Here is an 18,639-nt window from a genome sequence, read left to right as displayed (position 1 = left end):
CGGTACACGTTTACTTTTCCAGTCTTTAACGCATTTACATAGGCAAGCTGCGCTCTTGGTCCTCGTGCTTTAATCTCACTTGGTACTTATGGAAGAAATATGTTATAAAAAAAATACATAATACACACATGGTTTAGTAGATGCTTTAAAAATAGTTGTAACTATTTAACCACAGTTTGAAATGTGTGATTGGAGAGTTTCATCCTCTCATTTCAACCTGAGTAAAATTTAGAATTTCTCCCTGACGTACAAGTTAGTCTCTTTCGTGCATGTCACGTTTCTTGAACACTCTACTGTGTCTATTGACTGGACGTCTGACAGAGGGAACACACTTTCTGAGCAGAGAGACTTATCCTCTCCCATTTAAAAACGTCAAAAGATAATCTGATAATTTTGTTAGTAGAAATTGTTAGTTGTATATAACGGGTTTTTCACCTGACAAGAAGTGTTGGTGGTAACGAGCGCTTACTTTCCTTGAAAGCTTTCCTTCGCAGACGAACATCGCAGTATCTAATACACATCGGAGACATGGGAAATTTTGCTGATTGTGATTGTCATTACACAGATCGATCGACAGTAACACCCAGTATAGTTCACTGCAAAATGTTCTCCAAGCCCGATCGCATTAAATTGATCACGTGATGTGATACAACCCATCCGCTGAGAGACACTATCAGCGCTGTGCTATCAGGGCAAAGTGTCCATCAGGTGAAAATGCCTGGATGGATTGTACTCGTCCCCGAAAAAACCTTCCATTTATTCATCCAATTCATTACTTAGTATATTACTTATGATATTCGTCTTTTCTTGTTTCAACTTTTCACCTTAAATTAAACTGAGGTTAAATTGGAAAGCAGTAGGATGGGAAATACCGGTCTCAGTGAATTTTAAATCATGCCGAAAAAATTATCTTAGTGCTGAACAATAAAAATAGAGTATTTCTGTCTCGTGTCTGTCGGTTTGATAGTTGTCCTTATCAATATGATGTTTTTAAAATAGTACAATATTCAAGTATAAGTCCTCGAAGTTTATCATCTCAGGCTAATGTCAAATTTCCACGGGCAACTGTCAGCCGATGGTGCCTCGACAAAAACGCTCTATTGTTTAAGTAGAAACTACAATTCAGAGTGTAGTTATGTAGGTTACTTTAAATCTCAGTGAAATCAACCCTTTCCCGGCTATATTTATTCTCAGAACGGCTCTCAGGTGAAGCCCACATTTTGAATACCCAGTCAAAGAATAGCAATAATAATTAAATAATTATAGATCAAAAGTTATACTCCAAACCTTTTTGCGGAAAAAGCATTTCAATAAAATAAATTTACTCGGGAAAGGTTTGACCCAAGGAGTTAATACAGATAGAGGCTCTTTATTATGGGCTCCAGTCTCAATTGACGGGATGGTGGTACTCATCATCAATTAAAAACTATTGGCAACCATGTTTGGTGTTCTCAAAACAAGTGTGCAAGCGCACGAAGCTTTGCTTTTGGCCAATGCTCATTTAAAGAGTATCAATAATCTCTTCACAAAAACACACTATGCGGGTGTTCGTAGCTTCTGTTGGTAGAAAACTCAGTTTATACTTCTCAGTTATATTATAAGACGACCAAACAACTAAGTTTTATGCTTGTAGTTTTTGACGACCAAAATGTTTTTCAGTTAGCTCAAACGTGGGACGTAAATATCTTCCAACATTAAAACCCTCAGCCCCCAGAAAGCCCTACCAAATAAAAGCTTCTCCCCACTCAAAAACAGAGAAGAAAATCCTGTGATTTGGACTATGAATTTTCTGCAATTTAATACTGTAATATTATCTGAACTATCGTTTGAGAGCCCGTCCACGTCTCCGAATATATCTTCCCCTTGTTTGGCTTCTTTAGCATCCACTGAGTCTGATGATTCATGAAAACATTTTTCTGTAATTTGCATTTGAAGGAAATTATTGTGCAGTCATGTTCTGTTCTGTGTCACGCCATTCTTGACCCCAGGGCCGCTCGGCTTTGATACCGCTCGGCTTTGACTACGTCATATAATCATGCGCGAAAGGGAAGAGCTCTGGAGTCGAGAGTAATGTCACGCGAAATTTGTATCGCCTCACGCATGATACGATAACATATCTGTACATGAATATAAAATCCACTCCATCTTCTTTTCAGGAGGCATTGTGACTTTTTTTAAAAACCCAGTCAACTGTTGCATATTTTCTGGCATGTATATTAATACAATTAGTAACAATCAAAGATTAGGGAGTGCGTTTGTTCTATCCCAGGCTCTTTGACCAGTTGGTGATGATGTCATCCGCCCCTGCAAAATCTGCGTGGCTGCCAGATACTTCGTCCTTAGATCCATTCATTCACTGAGTTAACGTTGTCCCATACCATCTCGACTCCAATTTGTATTAGGAGTGCGCTCTTACTACGTCGAATGCAATAAGTTCCTTTCCTTCTTTCTTTCTTTCTTCTTTTTTCTTTCCTGCTTGGCTTTTAACAAAGTTCGGAAACGTTGATGCGGGTCAAACAAAAGATGAGCTATTAAAAAATCTGGGGGGTGGGGTGAGTGTGGCTGACTCATAACACTGACCTGTTTAAACAGTGGAAACCAGATACAACGATCTTCGATGTAACGATGCAATTCTACCTTGGTACATCGTTATATCGGGGTTCCATTACTGTAATACAGCCACCTCTGATTTACTTTGGGTCCCTGTCCAAGATCGTAGCAGATGATGCTGTACTCGTTGTTTATTAAGTAGATAAAGATTTGAACTGCGTTTGCCTGGCATCGAAAGCTGGGTCACACATTCACAGATTGGTGGGAAAACTCGATATATTCTGCTTACTTAACCGTATTTAGATTGGGGTAGTGAGATTTTCAGAGCATTCGTGGGCACATTACAAGTCATTGACCCTCTCCCCCCCCCCCCTCCAAACAACACCCCCCCCCCCCCCGCCCCTTCCCCCTTCCTTCCGTCCTTTCAAACCTGCATGGGATTAAAACACTTGAACAAATGAGATTCTGTCCAGGACAGAAAAACATCCTGAAAATCATCCCCCAGGAATGTGCCTGCCCCCACCCCCACCCCCGCCAGGGGCAAATTAGAAGGTTAATAACACAGCTTCGATATATTGAAATTCAGTCTGAAACAATAACATCACTGTGAGGCTCTGGGGAACAAATTTTAGAGTTTATATGGGTTTATTCCCTGGAGCCTCGCAGTGATGTTTATTCAGTTTCAGGCTGATTTTTAATATCTCGAAATTGGCAATATACCCAACGACGGATAATATGCAAATAAACCAAAGGAAAAAGGAGGGAAAGCTGAGGGGGAAAAACATCATTTCCAATTTATTCTAAAAATGCGGTCGCATTTTCAATAATCATTGGTGAAAAAAAAGTCCTGTATTGAGTGACTGTATTTAAACACCGACCATGATAGGCTACTCAAACAGGCCGCCATTTTACATTTCGCGCCAAAACTTATCAGTTTAGTATTCAATGGCCGCTTCAAGTACACATGGAAAACATAAGCACCAACTGTTCTTCGATAACAAAAGTTCAATATATAAAATGCTTTATAACAATCCTTTGATCTGGTGGTACATAAATAGAATATATACTCTTAAATTTTTCGGATTGTAGTGTCGCTGTAAAAAAACTAGTCTTTATACAGTAACATCAATGAATAAATACATATAATGTAAAATGTTTAAATACACACAGTATCTGGACACCCAAAATAACTACAAAGCTAAACTAGTTGGGTGATTATCATTTATCAGTTGAAAAAATACAAAGACAGAAAAGTGGCTTAATGCTGAAATTGACTAAAATATTAATTTGCACGACATGAATAAACGAACAAATACATTGATAATACACACACAAGCATTAAATAAAATAGATAAGTACATAAATGAAAAGAGAAACAGGAGAAGAGTATCAAAGGAGAACTCAAACTTGTTAAATTGCTGTTATTAGACAAATTGTACATTAATTATTTGTAATAATAGAAGTTATGCGATTCATATCTGGACAGTTTGGCTATGGAAAATATACATGGAATAAACAGATTAAATGACATCAAATTTTTCTCCAAAATTGAGGAGAGTCAATGCTGTGGAGTTGAAAACTGTCAAAAAGAAATATAAGACAGCTTCTCAGTCTGAGTGGCAGCAAATTTTCTCCGCTAAATCTTTACGATTTACAAATTCATGACGCAATGCTTCAAATAAGACTCTGTATGTGGCAGATTTGCCTTCTCTACGCTTCCACGCCATTAGCATGGCAAAGGCTTTCTCACGCCATAATTCAGTGTCTTTATCAAACCCAGTCAGCTGTGCATTGTTAAAATCCAGTCGACGCCCAAGCGGCCTCCATTCCTCTACATTCATTGATAGACGTTCTAGTTCATCATCAGACGGACATCCTTCTTTCGCTAAACCTACGAAGGCAAAAGGCTCGTCAGTCTATTTTTATTCCTTTTCGTATCGTTGATTTGCAGAGAAATCTGTATATTTGGAGATTTGTTGGAAGACAGAAAGGCATTAATGGCGGAGTGGACGTTGAAAATCATCAATAGATTTGGTAACATATATACAACTAATACAAACTTTCAAAAACTTGATATACAAAATTTAGAATGTGATAGTTGTATATGTGGTGGTCATGTCAATAAAATGCAATTTAAAACCCAAACATTCAATTTCGTCTGACAGTGACGTTCTACATCTGCATAAAGCTTCTGAACTTATTACCTGTGTTGCCCAGAAGTCTGATTCGCTTGGAGCACTGACCAGGACTGGGACATGATGACCCTCTTTTGGATGTTGGCGTTGGCATATCTTCATCTCCAGAACTACCTGTAAGTGTTTGATTCAAATATTACCATTCCATCGTTCTGATATGCATGAACTTCTAGATGCCCCTTTTAAGGAAGGTTTTACTAATCTTTAATTTTAGAACCTCTCAGTTGAAAGGGAAAGTAGCGCTCAGCAGTTTTATAGTTCTAATATGGTCCCAATCTTGGTACTTCATGCAAGACTTTTCATTGGAGCCATTACATAAAAAAACAAACAAACAAACAAACAAACAAAAAACATCCACTGAAGTACCACCCTATATCTTTCATTTGAGTATGAACAGGATTTCAGCCAAATACCAAACCGCTATGCCTATGCGCCTTGCAAAGGATAAGAAACCTAGCACCGCAAAGCACTGCTTAGAAGCTTCCCTCTGATAGATTGCACGGTAGGAGTTAAAGTCCCATTTACACGACAGAAAATGTTTGGCACGGCTCGGGTGAATGTGGTACGCGTACCAAAAACATATTACTGATTATTAATTTACGCATCCTTTTTTCTACCGTGCCAAACGATGCGCAATTATGATTTGGTACGTGTAAACGGCTCAACATCTCGGCCAGCGTACTGATCCGTACTCGATTCTTGCCTAGTGCGCATGCTGCTTCCTCTGTAAAAACATCGCGGACGAAAAGTTCTCAGAATTTCTTCTCATAAGAAGAGCGCTTGTGTTTCAGCAGGAAGTTCTGAAATCGACCTTTCTCTCGTCTGCTTTACAGAAGAATAGAAAAGGCGGAGGTACAGGTTGTTATTTATTGCATCAGTTCTCGCTTGTACTTCTGTTGAACTACGGTTTTCGACACTGACACGAAGTGGTCAGTGGTTTGAGATAATGGAGACAGCGTTCACAGAAAAAGAGTTGTATGAAAAATTCCTTAACATCTTCGTCCTTCCATGCTATCCTGCGAGAAAGAAAGAAGAGAAGAGAGTACGCTACGCTACGAGCCGTTCACGAATAACAAGACGATGGAATTTTCTGATCTCAAAATGTGAAAGGATGTCTGTCGCTTCACTGCTAGTTGTAGTCGATTACTTACCATTACAGGATTTCTATGGACAACACGTTTGGACTAATAGTTTCTTCCTTTTCACATCACAACAAAGATCTAGCTTTTTTAACCTGGTTGAGGTCACTTGCAACGGTCGGCGAAGGAATTTTTTCATCGGACAAATTTTGCTTTGCTGCAAAAGTTTCCCTGTGTTTGTCCGCTACTCGCCAAAACAGTTTGCTAAACTTTATTGACCAGTCACTCCGAGTGAACTCAAGACTCTGATCACGTGCGCAGGTAACAACTCTCAATGACGTCATTCATACTTCCATACTCTTCTCACAACCTTCGCTACAACACTCAAACTGCGAATTTCATACTGTTCGACATACTGTTCATCCTACATAAGCAAGACAGAGACCTTGGTTAATTTTCAGTACCCCCAGAAGGTGTCGTCTTTGCCAATTAATACTACGTTCTACGTAGCATATTAAGTGATAGCCTTAGTTTACTTATTTAGACATTTAGATTAAACATGAAAATAACAAACTGTAAAAGAAAAAGCTTATTTAGAGCGCGTCGAATTTTTTTAGCAAACTATCACTCACACCCCTTTTAACCACGTATCAAACCATTCAACTGTAATAAAATACAGTTAAGTTCTCTCTTACGAACACCTTTGCATTACAGACATCCTGTTATTGTGGATAGGAATGAAGACCCTGCGAGGATGAATTGGTAATATTACGCACCGCACTAAATCGTGGTCCTGAAAGCCTCTGTTTTAGCAGGAGTTGACTGCTTGTATAACCATTTTAAAAGTTGGCATCCATAAATTTTTGTAGAAATGCCTAAAATTAAAAGAACCCTCGAAATATTTTACAGTGTAAACTAATCGAAATTCTATGCGGATGATACAAGTAACAAAAACTAGATATGAATTGGCTCGCATTAACTTTACTCAATTTATCGTTCAGTTTGGCTCTGGTTATCTTCTCGTAGGTCAAACCGACTAGCTTTTATCTGCCAATACCTATTTTTCAAAGTTAAACTGTGACAGCTTATTCACCTCGTTTGGGTTGAAGACTGACATAGTGGTGCTCGTGTAAGTGCCCCAGCACAAGCCAGTTGCTGCTTTCAACATCACGACTTTGTTCTGGGCTGATGATTACGTCATGACTGGGTGACAGACTGCTAATCACATGAATGCATATTTCATAGCAGTTTGCTACAGCATGGAGAATCACGTGATCACCCCACGTCCCATCTGCTGACATCTTTGTTAGATAATCAGACCAAGACTGACACCCGTGAACAAAATTGAACAATTTCGTCCCATCTGACTGAACAGATGAAAATAATAAGAATAAGCATGATTTCAACCTCGTTCCCAGGGTCTCTCCTGGACGGAAAGAGGAGAGACCATGGGAATGAGGCTGGCATGATATTCGGCTGGAGCGCATGTTAGCTCATAAGGAGGAAGGCAATGTTTAGCAAGGAATTTGTTTCTACTTTTTGACCATTTCTTAAGGTTGATCGTGAAAACTTCCTTCCGAAGATGATCAGAAGTTCAATCTCACTAATTTCTGTAAGAATGAAGGTGAGATGCTCTGAATATATATTCTGACAAAATTTCAGTTTAGCTCCAATAACCCTTCGTCAGACCTCAGTGCACCAATTTAATGAACAGTAAGTACTCTCAGAGGCTCTATTAATGTCTAGTGTTTGGAATAAAATATGCTGTCCAATTCATTATTCCTGCAAAATAAACGATGAATTGAGCTGGAATCCTACTTTCGATGACTTTGTTTTATAATCTATATTTCATTTATGTTACATTTTGGACATGAATTGACAGTCAGTTTCCTGAAAGTGAGGGTTAGAAAGTCGTCGTGTTCCAAGCTCCTTCACTCTCAGCTACTTACTAGTGTAGGGTTCCTTTCGAGATACTGGACTGTGTGCTGCCTCAAAACGTTATGAGAGATTTGAATTCCTTTCACAAGGCTAAGTTGTTCTGACAATGCGTAGAACATGCAATTTCCTAATCCCTCATTGTCAGAAACTGTGAAGCCTTTGTCTGAAGCAATCTCGTCCAACCTCCTTGATACGTCAGTCATCCTGGTGGCGTTTCTAGGATAACATTGCAGTTGCTCGACATCACGTAAACTTTGCTTCGCTGAAGAGTAAGAAAAAACCGTATTAGTCCTTCTAAATGTTCTGAAGCTTCACGTGGTTATAACACATCATTTTAAACATGATGTATTGATCACCGAAAAGCCCCTCTGGGGAGTGTTCAATAAAGTATTATCTTTTGTTTGCAGTCATAAGCGCTTATAAGGATCGATTTTCTAATATTTTAATGCAACGTTAAAAGCGCTTATGACTGCAAACAAAAGGGTTGTCCACTCGGTCGTTCATCTAGTTTCGCGAGTTCGTTCCTGACTCGGTTTTTCGTTCGTTTGATTTCGTCGGTGAACGCCCCGTGGAAAGTTTGATCATTAACTCGGTCATTCGGCTGTCCCTTCGCTCACCCGCTTGTTCGTTTGTTTGCGGTTCTGGTTGTTTCAGTTGTTCCTCAGCTCCGTTTGCCCAGTTCTTCTTGCTATCCATGGGCATAAACATGTTATAAACAATAAAATCTGTATTAAAACAGCACGAAGAAGTTTCTTCATGTTCTAATACCTATGGCTGTCATGCTACAGAGGAAGACTTGTTTTTCTCGGTCCATTGATCTGACGCACAAGCAAGACGAAAGAACATAAAGAGGAGCTAAGTACAAGAGAAAGCTACATTATTTGACAGCTGATGCTAAATATGATTACAATGAAAAACAATGGATAAATGGACAATAGATTTTTAAATACGTCAGTGTAAGCCCGTTACCATTATTTGTGAATGTATAGGTACTATTTTTTTTATTCGTACTTTCTGCCTGCTCTAAATATGGACCTTGCCCCCGTAAAATCCTCTATCCTCTCTTCCTTCCTGTCCAAATGGAATAAAAAACACTTCTCCTATAGTTATTCTTACAATTGAGGTCGACTGTCAGTGAACTGACGTGTGGTTTTTGAACTGGTAGTGTGGCTATTAAACTTTTGATTTTTCATTGACCCCGTAAAACCCTCTCCCCTCTCCTCCTACCTGTCCAAATGAAATAATAATAATAAAAAAACCTATAGTTATTCTTACAATTCAGGTCTACTGTCACTGAAATGAAGTGTCTTTTTTGAACTGATTGTGTGGTTATTGAACTTTTGATTTTTCATTGAACTAAACTACAAAAAAAAATAAGCCCGTTAAACGAATGTTTGAGCGTTAAACACGCGTTTAAATCTGTCAATCCCTTTATCAATAGAGTAAATCGATTATAGGTGATACTAAGGTAATTCCAGCCAAAAAAGAAGCTGTAATGAAATTTTTTCAGAAACTTTGCACAATTCGTTATTGCATGTGGCATTTTAAGAAAAGAAAGTAAGGAAGGGCGTGCTTACTGTAACGTCAACAAGGCTGTATAAAGTAATACTTTTGCTAATTTGTGACATCACCCACTATTTTCAAAAAGCTAATCCTGTCAATGAAATACGACTTATTATTCTTGTAATAACGCAATAACGTGACAGCAAAATGCCTTAAAGGCGCCCAAAATATGGCAGTTTCAAAGTGTACCCTTCAACTAAAGCGCCAAAAAACACATTTTAAAATTAAACCTATGAGAATATTTCCAAAAAGACACAAATTCTTGAAAATTGAATATATCACCAATAGTCCTATTTTCTTAAAATATATGAAATAGAACTAGGAAGTCAACATCTTCTTTTAACAGAAAAGAACTAATAATTTCCCACTCCTGAAACTACGGGAAGACTGGAACGAGTGATGGATTATGGGATCATTTGGATAGACGGATGGAAATGTCGCCGATAAAAAAGTGCATTTTTCAGACGACAGTTTTTGTTCCGAGAGCTTTCGCTTTTCACTTTGGAAATTATATTTAAGAACCAGTCTTTACAAGCGCGCTTCAATAGCTTTGCATTGAAATAGAATATTTAATAAGGTAGTAAAAATAGCTTTGTAGTTTCGTAATGAATATTTGATCAACTTGGATCTGGACGCAGGAAGTGAACATTCTCGGTCGCATCATCAAATGTAGTGTATGTTTCATCGCTCGATATTTTACTTGTTTTTCGCTTTCACTGCTTGATATTTAGCTGTTTATCTTATGTAATGGTTTTTTACAGTACAAGCCAGCATAAGGTTCTCAAACAAAAGCTCTCATTTTAATTTATTCTAGATGGACATTGGGGATGTACACGTGTGATGGTACATTACGGGAGTTCTCAAACCTTTGTCCTGTAATCTTACCAATCAGCAGTTCTTTTGAGGTACCTACTTTTCCGCAAGCAAAGTCCATAATTCTTTGTTAGAGATGTAGTCCGGAAAATTAGTCTTCTAATAACGAACTTCTAACAATTAAGTGCACGTGAAAGTAAGATATTCTTAAGTAACATTTTCTGTTTTAAGTGCGTGATATTGCACCATCAAACCACGTAAACAGTTTTAATAATGAGTATCATCTCACAAAAGCAACAAAGATTCAGACGCTCTTACCTGTATCTTCTGTGTGCCTTTTCCCTTTGTGTGACAAACCCTCCTTGGATTTAGTAGGAGCCCTGCTATCTTCATTCAAATCATCATCTGAAGTACCTGTATTAAACAATAAATAACGTTTTCTCTTAATTAAAACTGAAACATGCGTATTTAGTCTGTCGACCCCTTAGCAGCATGATAAATCAATATTTTTTGGCAACTTGTGTTGATACTTTAGGTCTGTGGAGTGTGTGACATCAGTATTAAAAATTGTAGCTGTGAGAGATTAGTCACCCAATACTTCTACAAAACTATTGTTATCAATGAAATATTAGTGATTGTTCTTGCAATACCACAACGTGACAGTGCAATGGCTTAGAGGTGTACAAAAAATTACACTGACAAAAAAAGTGGGCGTATTATGGACGTCTGTTCGTTTCCAATGAATTACCAAGAAATCCATTTTAATAGTGAATCCATGAGAATATTTCAAAACTGACTGACGAAAAATATTGTCCAAATTTCGATATATCATTTAGTGTCGTATAAAAATTCATTCAAGAAAAACACGAGGTTGTCATGTTCATTTGGGAAAAGTTAGATGATGAAGGAACGGAATTTATCAAAATTTTCTTCACTTTTTGTTTCAAATTTCTCCTTGGAAATGCCTTAAGAATTCTATTAATATAAACTCTAGAACGTTCACGGTTTCTTAAATGTTTCATCAATTTTCTAGAAGTTAATCGGACTGGCATGTTTCACGGGTCGGGAGCGTGTGTACGATCTCATAAGTTCTGAATCTTGGCCCTGATCCACAAAATTACTATATTGCTTGTCCTAAATAACGATTTGAGTGCATATGTAATTTCGCTTTTGTCTGACCGCATTTTCTTCACTCAAATTTAGCAAGGCCGTAGCTGCGGCTGTCGAAAGCACGAACAAATTGACATGTAAACATGACATTGTCCTCGATAGAGACGGTCAGGTATTTTCCAGGAATTCACATAATTAGCAAAATTGGTAATAAGTCGCCAATTGCAGACTGGTATAACTAGAACGAGTAGACCGTGCTAAGTGCCCAGATGTTGGAAAGGTACATTATTTATTACTTCACCACAGGATGGTGCGCAGGAATACCCTAACAACTACTTCTTAAAACAGACATGGAAACAAGTGCTAACTGCTTTTGTACGAAGAAGCAAAATGGTGGCTGTTTTACATCACCGTCATCATTTTGTCACAAAGTTATTTAAGTATTTTTAAGTATGAAATAGTTTTAACAGAGCAGTTTAGTTCATCTAAAGGCCACATAGTCTACGTTGTGCGCCCTATGTAGTTCATGGTTAGTATTCTCGCATTTTACACTGTATAATAATTTAAATAGCACCTATCCAATCCTGCTCTAGGCGCTTAACAAAACGCAAGAGTTAACTAAATTAACATTTAAACAAACATAAATCCTCAAAAATTTGAGGCTTTTTTAAAAAAATAAGATTTAAAAGTATTTAGATTAGCGTATGAACGAATGCTATCTGGCAAACTGTTCCAAAGTTCGAGAGCAGACAGAGAAGGTTCGAGACTCATAGGACTTATGATTAGGCTAAAGGTTTTTGACCAGCGGTTGGTCGCCAGGAGAGACTCGATTTTTTTTAACGCGGGATTTCTGCGGTAAACCAAAAGAGGCCGTTACTGGGCAACAATTCAAAAATCAATATTTTTACGATTTCTCTAGAGTCTCTCCGTCACTATCAATGCAGTGTAAATCAAACCTATACAAATTATAAGGTGGATATCTATATCGCGAAGATTTTCAGAACAAATATGGCAAGTATGATATCAGTAAGCCTTCTTAACATTGAGTACCCAGATCTAGATTTCTAACAGAAAAGGGTCTTTCAGCGATGAATTGGTAGCGCTATCTCCACGTTAGTCGAGAACAACGACCAAATAAATAAACAAATAAATAAATAAATAACTATACCCCCTCCCCCGGGAATCCAACAGATATGCTGGCTTGATTCACAGTGAACGGGTTCTGAGAGCACGTCAGTAAATGGTTCAACGAAAGTAAATATATGAAACATATATTTTCAACTGCGGATGAAAGATCAAATAGAACAAAGATCCTCGCAGCTAGTACGCAACTTAAGCAGTTGCGAAAAGAAAGCCTGAAAAAAAGTTTAGGCTTGAACAGGATTCGAACCCATGACCTCTGCGCTGCCAGTGCAGTGCTCTACCAACTGAACTATCAAGCCAACTGGGAGGTGGTCATATTGTGAGTCCATATTATGAGTCTGTAATATACTATTTTTTTTTTCAGGCTTTCTTTTCGCAACTGCTTAAGTTGGGTACTAACTGCGAGGATCTTTTCCTATTTGAGTAAATGGTTTGTTGTCCAGCCTGATAACTTTATCCCTAGAGATTCGTGGTATATAAGGCATCTTCTATTAAGGGAAGGATACTATTAATTAATCTGAAAGGATAGTAGACCTTGCTATAAAAAAAGAAAGAAGCTGTGAAATGAAGACAAGGCATCGATGTTCGTGCGGGAACAAGTTCCTACACTTCTTAATACATCTCTACAAAATTTCGAAATCCCATTCACCGATTGAAACTTTAAATAATTCCCATATATACAGGTGACTTTTTAAGATAAAATGTATTAATATACTGATCTCAAGTCAGATAACAAGATAACCGTTATAAAATGCCAAGTACTGACTGATACCGATTCCATTATGAGGTGCTGGGACTGTCTGATACAAATACCTTATCATTCGTGGCTTCAATTTGTATCAAACAAGCACTTGACGTTTTGTAACGGTCTAATTATTTATTATCTCTATTGTCGCCTTAGCATGAGATCTTTATTTCAATGTACTTATGTCTTAAATCATTCTCACCATGAGCTATCTTCCGCATCCTATCCAACAGTACTTTACACTGCTCCTCCCAGCTGAATTTCTCTTCATAGCTTGTCCGCAGAGCTTGCATTTCTTTAAGCCGCTGTTTCCTTTGCTTCCGACGAGCAACAGCAATTTTGTTCGCCCATTCCTTTGGATCCTCTGATGCTACCACAAACGACTTGCCAAGTGGCAGACTAAGCAACGTCTCTCCTAAACCCGAGTTGGAACTCACGAGAATGGGAAGACCAGCAGACAGGGCTTCCAGAGCAGTTAGACCAAAACCCTCTGTTCTGGATGGCATGATCGCAAGATCGGCTTCACGCAAGACCTCTTTCAATTCTTCTACACTCTGTGCATACCTCCTCACGATCAGCTGAGTTTTCGAAATTCCGTACTGCAGTAGTTTTGCAGTGACTTTGTCTTGCTTGCCATCAGATGCACCTACAAAGATCAGACGATAAGAGCTATCTGCCAAATGAGCTATTGCCTTGGCAGCAATATCGTATCCCTTAAGCTCGAAGTCTTCAGGATCACTGCGGCCAAAGGTCAACACCTTAAATCTGCTGATCTCATTCTCCACTTGTTTAATATCTGAAAATTCACGGAACGTTCCTGGGGTCAGCTGAAAAATAGAGTGGTGCTTCTCAGTCGAGCGCAGCTGGGATGAAAAGGCTGCCTGCAGCTTCGGCCCAACTGTAACTACAAGATCAGCCTTTTTGCACAGGTCTACTTCATCTTTGTTCTTCTCTTCAGCTCTGGCAATGGCTCCACTGTATTTCTTGTACGGTCCAAGTTCTTCAGGTTCAGTATGCACTACCTGCACCCATTTACAACCATGAGATTCCTTAATGAATTGGGCTTGCTTACCCAGTGTAACCCCATGACCCACTAAAACATCAATGGCAAGATCCTTTGGTGGGGATATCAAACAATCGAGGGGATTAAAGCCTGTGCGACACTGTACTTCAACGATATCAACTTTGCAACTTTCAGCCTTTTTCATGTCTTCTTTACTGCAGACGTTTTGAGGAACTAGGAGAGTGACTTCTACTGTTGATTGTTCTGCCAAGTGTATAGCAAGCTTTCTGTTAATGGTAGACACGCCACCCTTGGACGACCTCCATTCACTAGCCAAAAGAGAAACTTTAAGAGAGGCACAAGATTGCCCAGGTTCACTGTGTAATTTACCAGCAGAAGCAGGATGTACCTCCTGAAAGAGAATCATGGTTGACTTCTTTTGAAGATCTATTATTTTGAATGAGACATAGTTTAATCTAAAAAAACAAAAAGAAAACAAAATCTCTAACCTTTTGGCGGCCGATGATAAGTGAACAGAACTTCATCTAGATTTTCACACACTTTTATCACAAAGTTGGAATCTGGTTTCTTAAATGAACAGTCGTCAAACGGTTGAGAAGTGATCTGTCCACATTTCCTATTTTAACTGTCATTTACAAACTGCATAGCTTAATCTCCGTCACAATTTAAATTTAACACGATTGAGATACGTTTTACATAAAGATGAAGGAGTTCATGACATGAAAGATACACATTCCGATTGAGAAAACGCTGTGGGGTGCAAAGTAGAAGCCATAAATGATGCTACCTTATAGAATTATGTAAAGATCTACCTGGCATTTTCTATTTGTGCGTGTGAAATGCTTAAATTTCTATACTTGAAAAATTGCGCATACTCTCAAATATTTATATTCAGCTCTTCAAAATTGTACTCTAAGAGTTTACATATTAAAGTCGTAATGGTTCTTTCCGTACCATCGTGTTTGACAAGGGAAAATAATGATGTAGCTTAAATTTTTAACAGTTCAAACTAAACATAAGTTGTTCCACAATTAAATTCTCCAGAATACTAGTTAAGAGCGTTAGTCTTATGACAAACTTTTCTAATTTAGGTGAATGCACATAATTTCGGAGGTCAAGTGAAAGTCTGTGTAGTATCGTTCATTGCTTATACATTTAACTCGAAGTATGTTTTGTTTCTTTGTCAAAAATGTTGGCCATCTCACTCTACCTGAGTTGTTCTCGGTGAACACCCTTCCTCTCTAGCAAACTGATCCGATCCGCAGCTAGCTGACAGTCTATCAGTTCCTCGGGCTTTCGCGTTGCATAAATCCTCAGCTCCAGGGCGATTCTCAGGATGGACAGCTACAGAAAGGGCGAAATGAGATAACATGACATGACATAACATGTTTTACGACATGGCTTGTCATGAGATGAAAAGAGGCGAGTTGTGACGAATGGTTAAGAGATGAGATGATGTGTGCGTGGTGAGGATAGAAGAAATAAGATGACAATAAAAGATAAGATAAGATGAGTTGAGGTAAGATGGTATATGATTAGATGTTAAGAGATAAGGTAAGGTAAATTGAGGTAGGACGAAGTGAGATGATGAGAATAGGATAACAAGCCTTTGCTGGTTTGCCCAGGAGGGAAAGAAATCATTGTTGAATCTGAAACCTCACCGTTGTACCCTGCTCCCTGTCAAATTGGTTGCTATGGCCATCAACCTTGCGTTAAGCTCTGATTTCTTAATTATCAGTATTCATGCGCCGGACAATGTCAAAGAGTAGTGCACTTTGGGAACTTCATAAGACTTAGGGATACCTAATTCATCACAATCAAGATTAAATGTATTGCTTGTTCTCGCAAATATACGACTCACAGCGGACGTACGCATGAACCTGTCAGTTTCGTTGATAACGGTTCTTGTTATTAATTATAACAAGTAGGAGCACTGGGAAGATAGCTCTTTTCCTGGTACCTTTCAACTGATTGGCAGTAACCTGTCATTTAATCATTTCAATACCTGACCTAGAGCTCATCTTATTTTAAGCATTAATAGGACACATCGCCTTCACCTTTTGCCGAGAACCACTTTTCCAGTCTGGGGAGGCTCGGTGTTTGACAACAAATTGAGCAACAGCTTAAACTCCCTCTAGGCATAACTTTGACAAGGCTTATGCAGTCTTCATGTGCACAAAAGACTTGACTGTGGTTTCCACATTTGGTTTCTTCCTCCGGACAGCAAGGACACTCTACACACAATTCATACTTTAAATTGTTCAACCACGGCAGCTCTTGTTTCATATTTTCTAATTCACCTTCTAGAAACGATCGCACCAAACTTGCTACCTCTTTTTTTTCAGTCCGAGAGAGTTGATCGTCTTGCTTTGTCTGGTTTTTCAGGACAACCTTGATGAACCTTTTCTTGCACAAAAGAGTCAGTTGGTACCTGAACTTTTTTTCGAGAAAGAACGTCGCAGCTCCCTCATAAAATTTCGGAGGCTGCGTGAATCTATTAGCGGGGCACCGTCGAGAACACCTTGACCCCAGCTGAAAGAAGAGGCCATGAGGAACAAAACCCTCCAAAAAGTGAAGATACAGTGGACATGGGTCGGACAACGAAGGTTCCATTTTTCGAAGGGCTTTAGGTGGCGTCTTCAGTTGCGCTGGTACAAAGTAGAGTATATCACTTGGAGACCTCGCAAACTTGACTATCAATCCGAAATGCTCCATCATATTCAAAATGTCCTCCTTGGGTACGCCTTGCTGAGAATACTTCGAAAATACGTGTTCAACAAGTTGCATACTAAGGACGCCTGTTTCTTCCATGTCTTTCCACAACTTGGAATGTCTAGATTCCTGTCAAAAATCAAAACAACATCAATAAGAAGGTCCTTTTGAGACGCTCTTTCGCGGCCTTTTTGACATCTAAAAACACCAAGGAAACGTTCTTGCATGTTTACTGATGAGTAATATACGCTGAGAAATATGCACACCCGCAGTGCATCCTGTTAGTAATGTGCTACACAGCAAGTTGAGTTTATACGTCAATCTCATTTATATCTAGGTCCGTTTCAGAGATATTATACTACTCGCTGAAAAATTTCTAAATTATGAATGGCTGACGCGAGCTGAATTTCAGGTACTTTCAAAAGCGACTTCAGGTGCTTTATCATAATCAGGGGTTCCAGAAACCGAGAAACAGATGAAAGCATGAGGCCGCAGGCTAAGCGCTTTTATTGTTTCCAGGTGTTTGAAACACCTGATAAAGCAAGAAGTCCGAGTTTGTGACATGATCATAATGTCTCAAAAGAAAGTTGTGAATAGAGAGTACTGAATTTAGCTAACACTTCTTTGTTTCATTACACAAAATATGAAACGATACAAACTAACCAGCTCTTGCACAAATATGGTGGTCTCGTCTTTCTAACAAAATGCAACTTTACAACAGATATACTAAACCTTGATGATAAGCTTCCCTCAACGGGCATCGATTCCAAAACTAATCCTAAAAACGAAATACTGTGGAATAATAGGAAAATTCTAGTAGGAAAAAAAACTGTTTTTTTATAAAAAAAAAAAATAATAAAAAATAAAAAAGTGGTATGACGTCGGTATCACCAAGATAAATAATTTATTAAACCAAAATCAGGATTTTTTGAAGTTGCATGAACTTGCAATAACATTCAATTTAAAAGTTCCTTTCACCACGCACTATGGCCTGGTTAATGCAATCCTAAAAAATTGGAAAACTATTCTGAAAAACCCTACTTTGAACGTCACACACGATACCACTGTCAATACCCTAAAAACCAGTTCTATTTACTCCTCTCTTTTAAACACCATCTTCGTTCCTCCCACTGCTGAAACCAACTGAAATTCTACGCCACGGATTTACAGCAAAGTCCATCCAGAAAGTTTATCTTATGCCATTTGCAGTCACAAATAAAGTAAAAATGATAATGTCCCGGTATAAAGTTATTCATAACATTCTTGCACCCCGTGCTACACTTTATCGAGACGGCATTTCAGAAAGCCCCATATGTAATATATGCAACGCAGAATAACAAACGTTGCCGGCGGCACCACCTGCTAATAAATTGTACACTAACAATCGATTTCTGGATGCTGTTTCAAGACTGGTAGTACCAAAAAACAACTGAAACAATAGCATTATCCACAAGCCATATACTCTACGGCTGGCATGATAGCGCAAAGCATTGGCAAGTCCTAAATTATTGTTTACTAATAGCCAGATATTGCATTTTTTGCACAAGCCTTCGCGGAGATGTTTTGGATTTTCAAACCTTTCTTTTGTGCATTTCCGGAAAACGTGAAATTCTTAATTAAGAAATTGCAGTTGCTAAAAAGGCACTCCCGCATTTTTATCGCACGTGGAATCTTTTACTTTAATTTTATATGCTGCTGATGTTTATGATTTATTTATCTGTAATAAAATTAGCAATGTTACTAATCAACCCTAATTTAAGTAGTGTT

The 18,639-nt window shown here is 38.4% G+C and overlaps 1 protein-coding gene and 1 long non-coding RNA gene across 4 annotated transcripts in view; one reads left to right on the top strand and one right to left on the bottom strand.

Annotated features, from left to right (window-relative positions):
• The first annotated feature begins 10 nt into the window (after window positions 1-10).
• LOC146485517 (uncharacterized) lies at window positions 11-782 on the top strand. Its single transcript, XR_014863413.1, has 2 exons — window positions 11-131; window positions 176-782. It is a non-coding gene; the product is annotated as an uncharacterized LOC146485517 (long non-coding RNA).
• Window positions 783-3,526: 2,744 nt separating this feature from the next.
• The window catches only part of LOC146485512 (uncharacterized), a 124,288-nt gene continuing 109,175 nt past the window's right edge, over window positions 3,527-18,639 (bottom strand). For all 3 annotated transcript variants that reach the window (XM_085103378.1, XM_085103375.1, XM_085103376.1), the window contains 8 exons: window positions 16,218-17,001; window positions 15,371-15,504; window positions 13,339-14,551; window positions 10,457-10,552; window positions 7,774-8,024; window positions 6,918-7,191; window positions 4,755-4,859; window positions 3,527-4,441 (listed from right to left, as the gene is read on the bottom strand). In XM_085103378.1, the coding sequence (XP_084959504.1) occupies window positions 4,158-4,441; window positions 4,755-4,859; window positions 6,918-7,191; window positions 7,774-8,024; window positions 10,457-10,552; window positions 13,339-14,551; window positions 15,371-15,504; window positions 16,218-17,001 (3,141 nt within the window). In that variant the 3' untranslated portion in view covers window positions 3,527-4,157. The remainder of the gene's footprint in view (window positions 4,442-4,754; window positions 4,860-6,917; window positions 7,192-7,773; window positions 8,025-10,456; window positions 10,553-13,338; window positions 14,552-15,370; window positions 15,505-16,217; window positions 17,002-18,639) is intronic.

This window comes from Pavona decussata, unplaced genomic scaffold (genome assembly GCF_977016875.1).
Source record: "Pavona decussata unplaced genomic scaffold, jaPavDecu1.1 SCAFFOLD_26, whole genome shotgun sequence".
NCBI classification, from domain to species: domain Eukaryota; kingdom Metazoa; phylum Cnidaria; class Anthozoa; order Scleractinia; family Agariciidae; genus Pavona; species Pavona decussata.
This window is presented reverse-complemented; position numbering and strand designations above follow the sequence as displayed.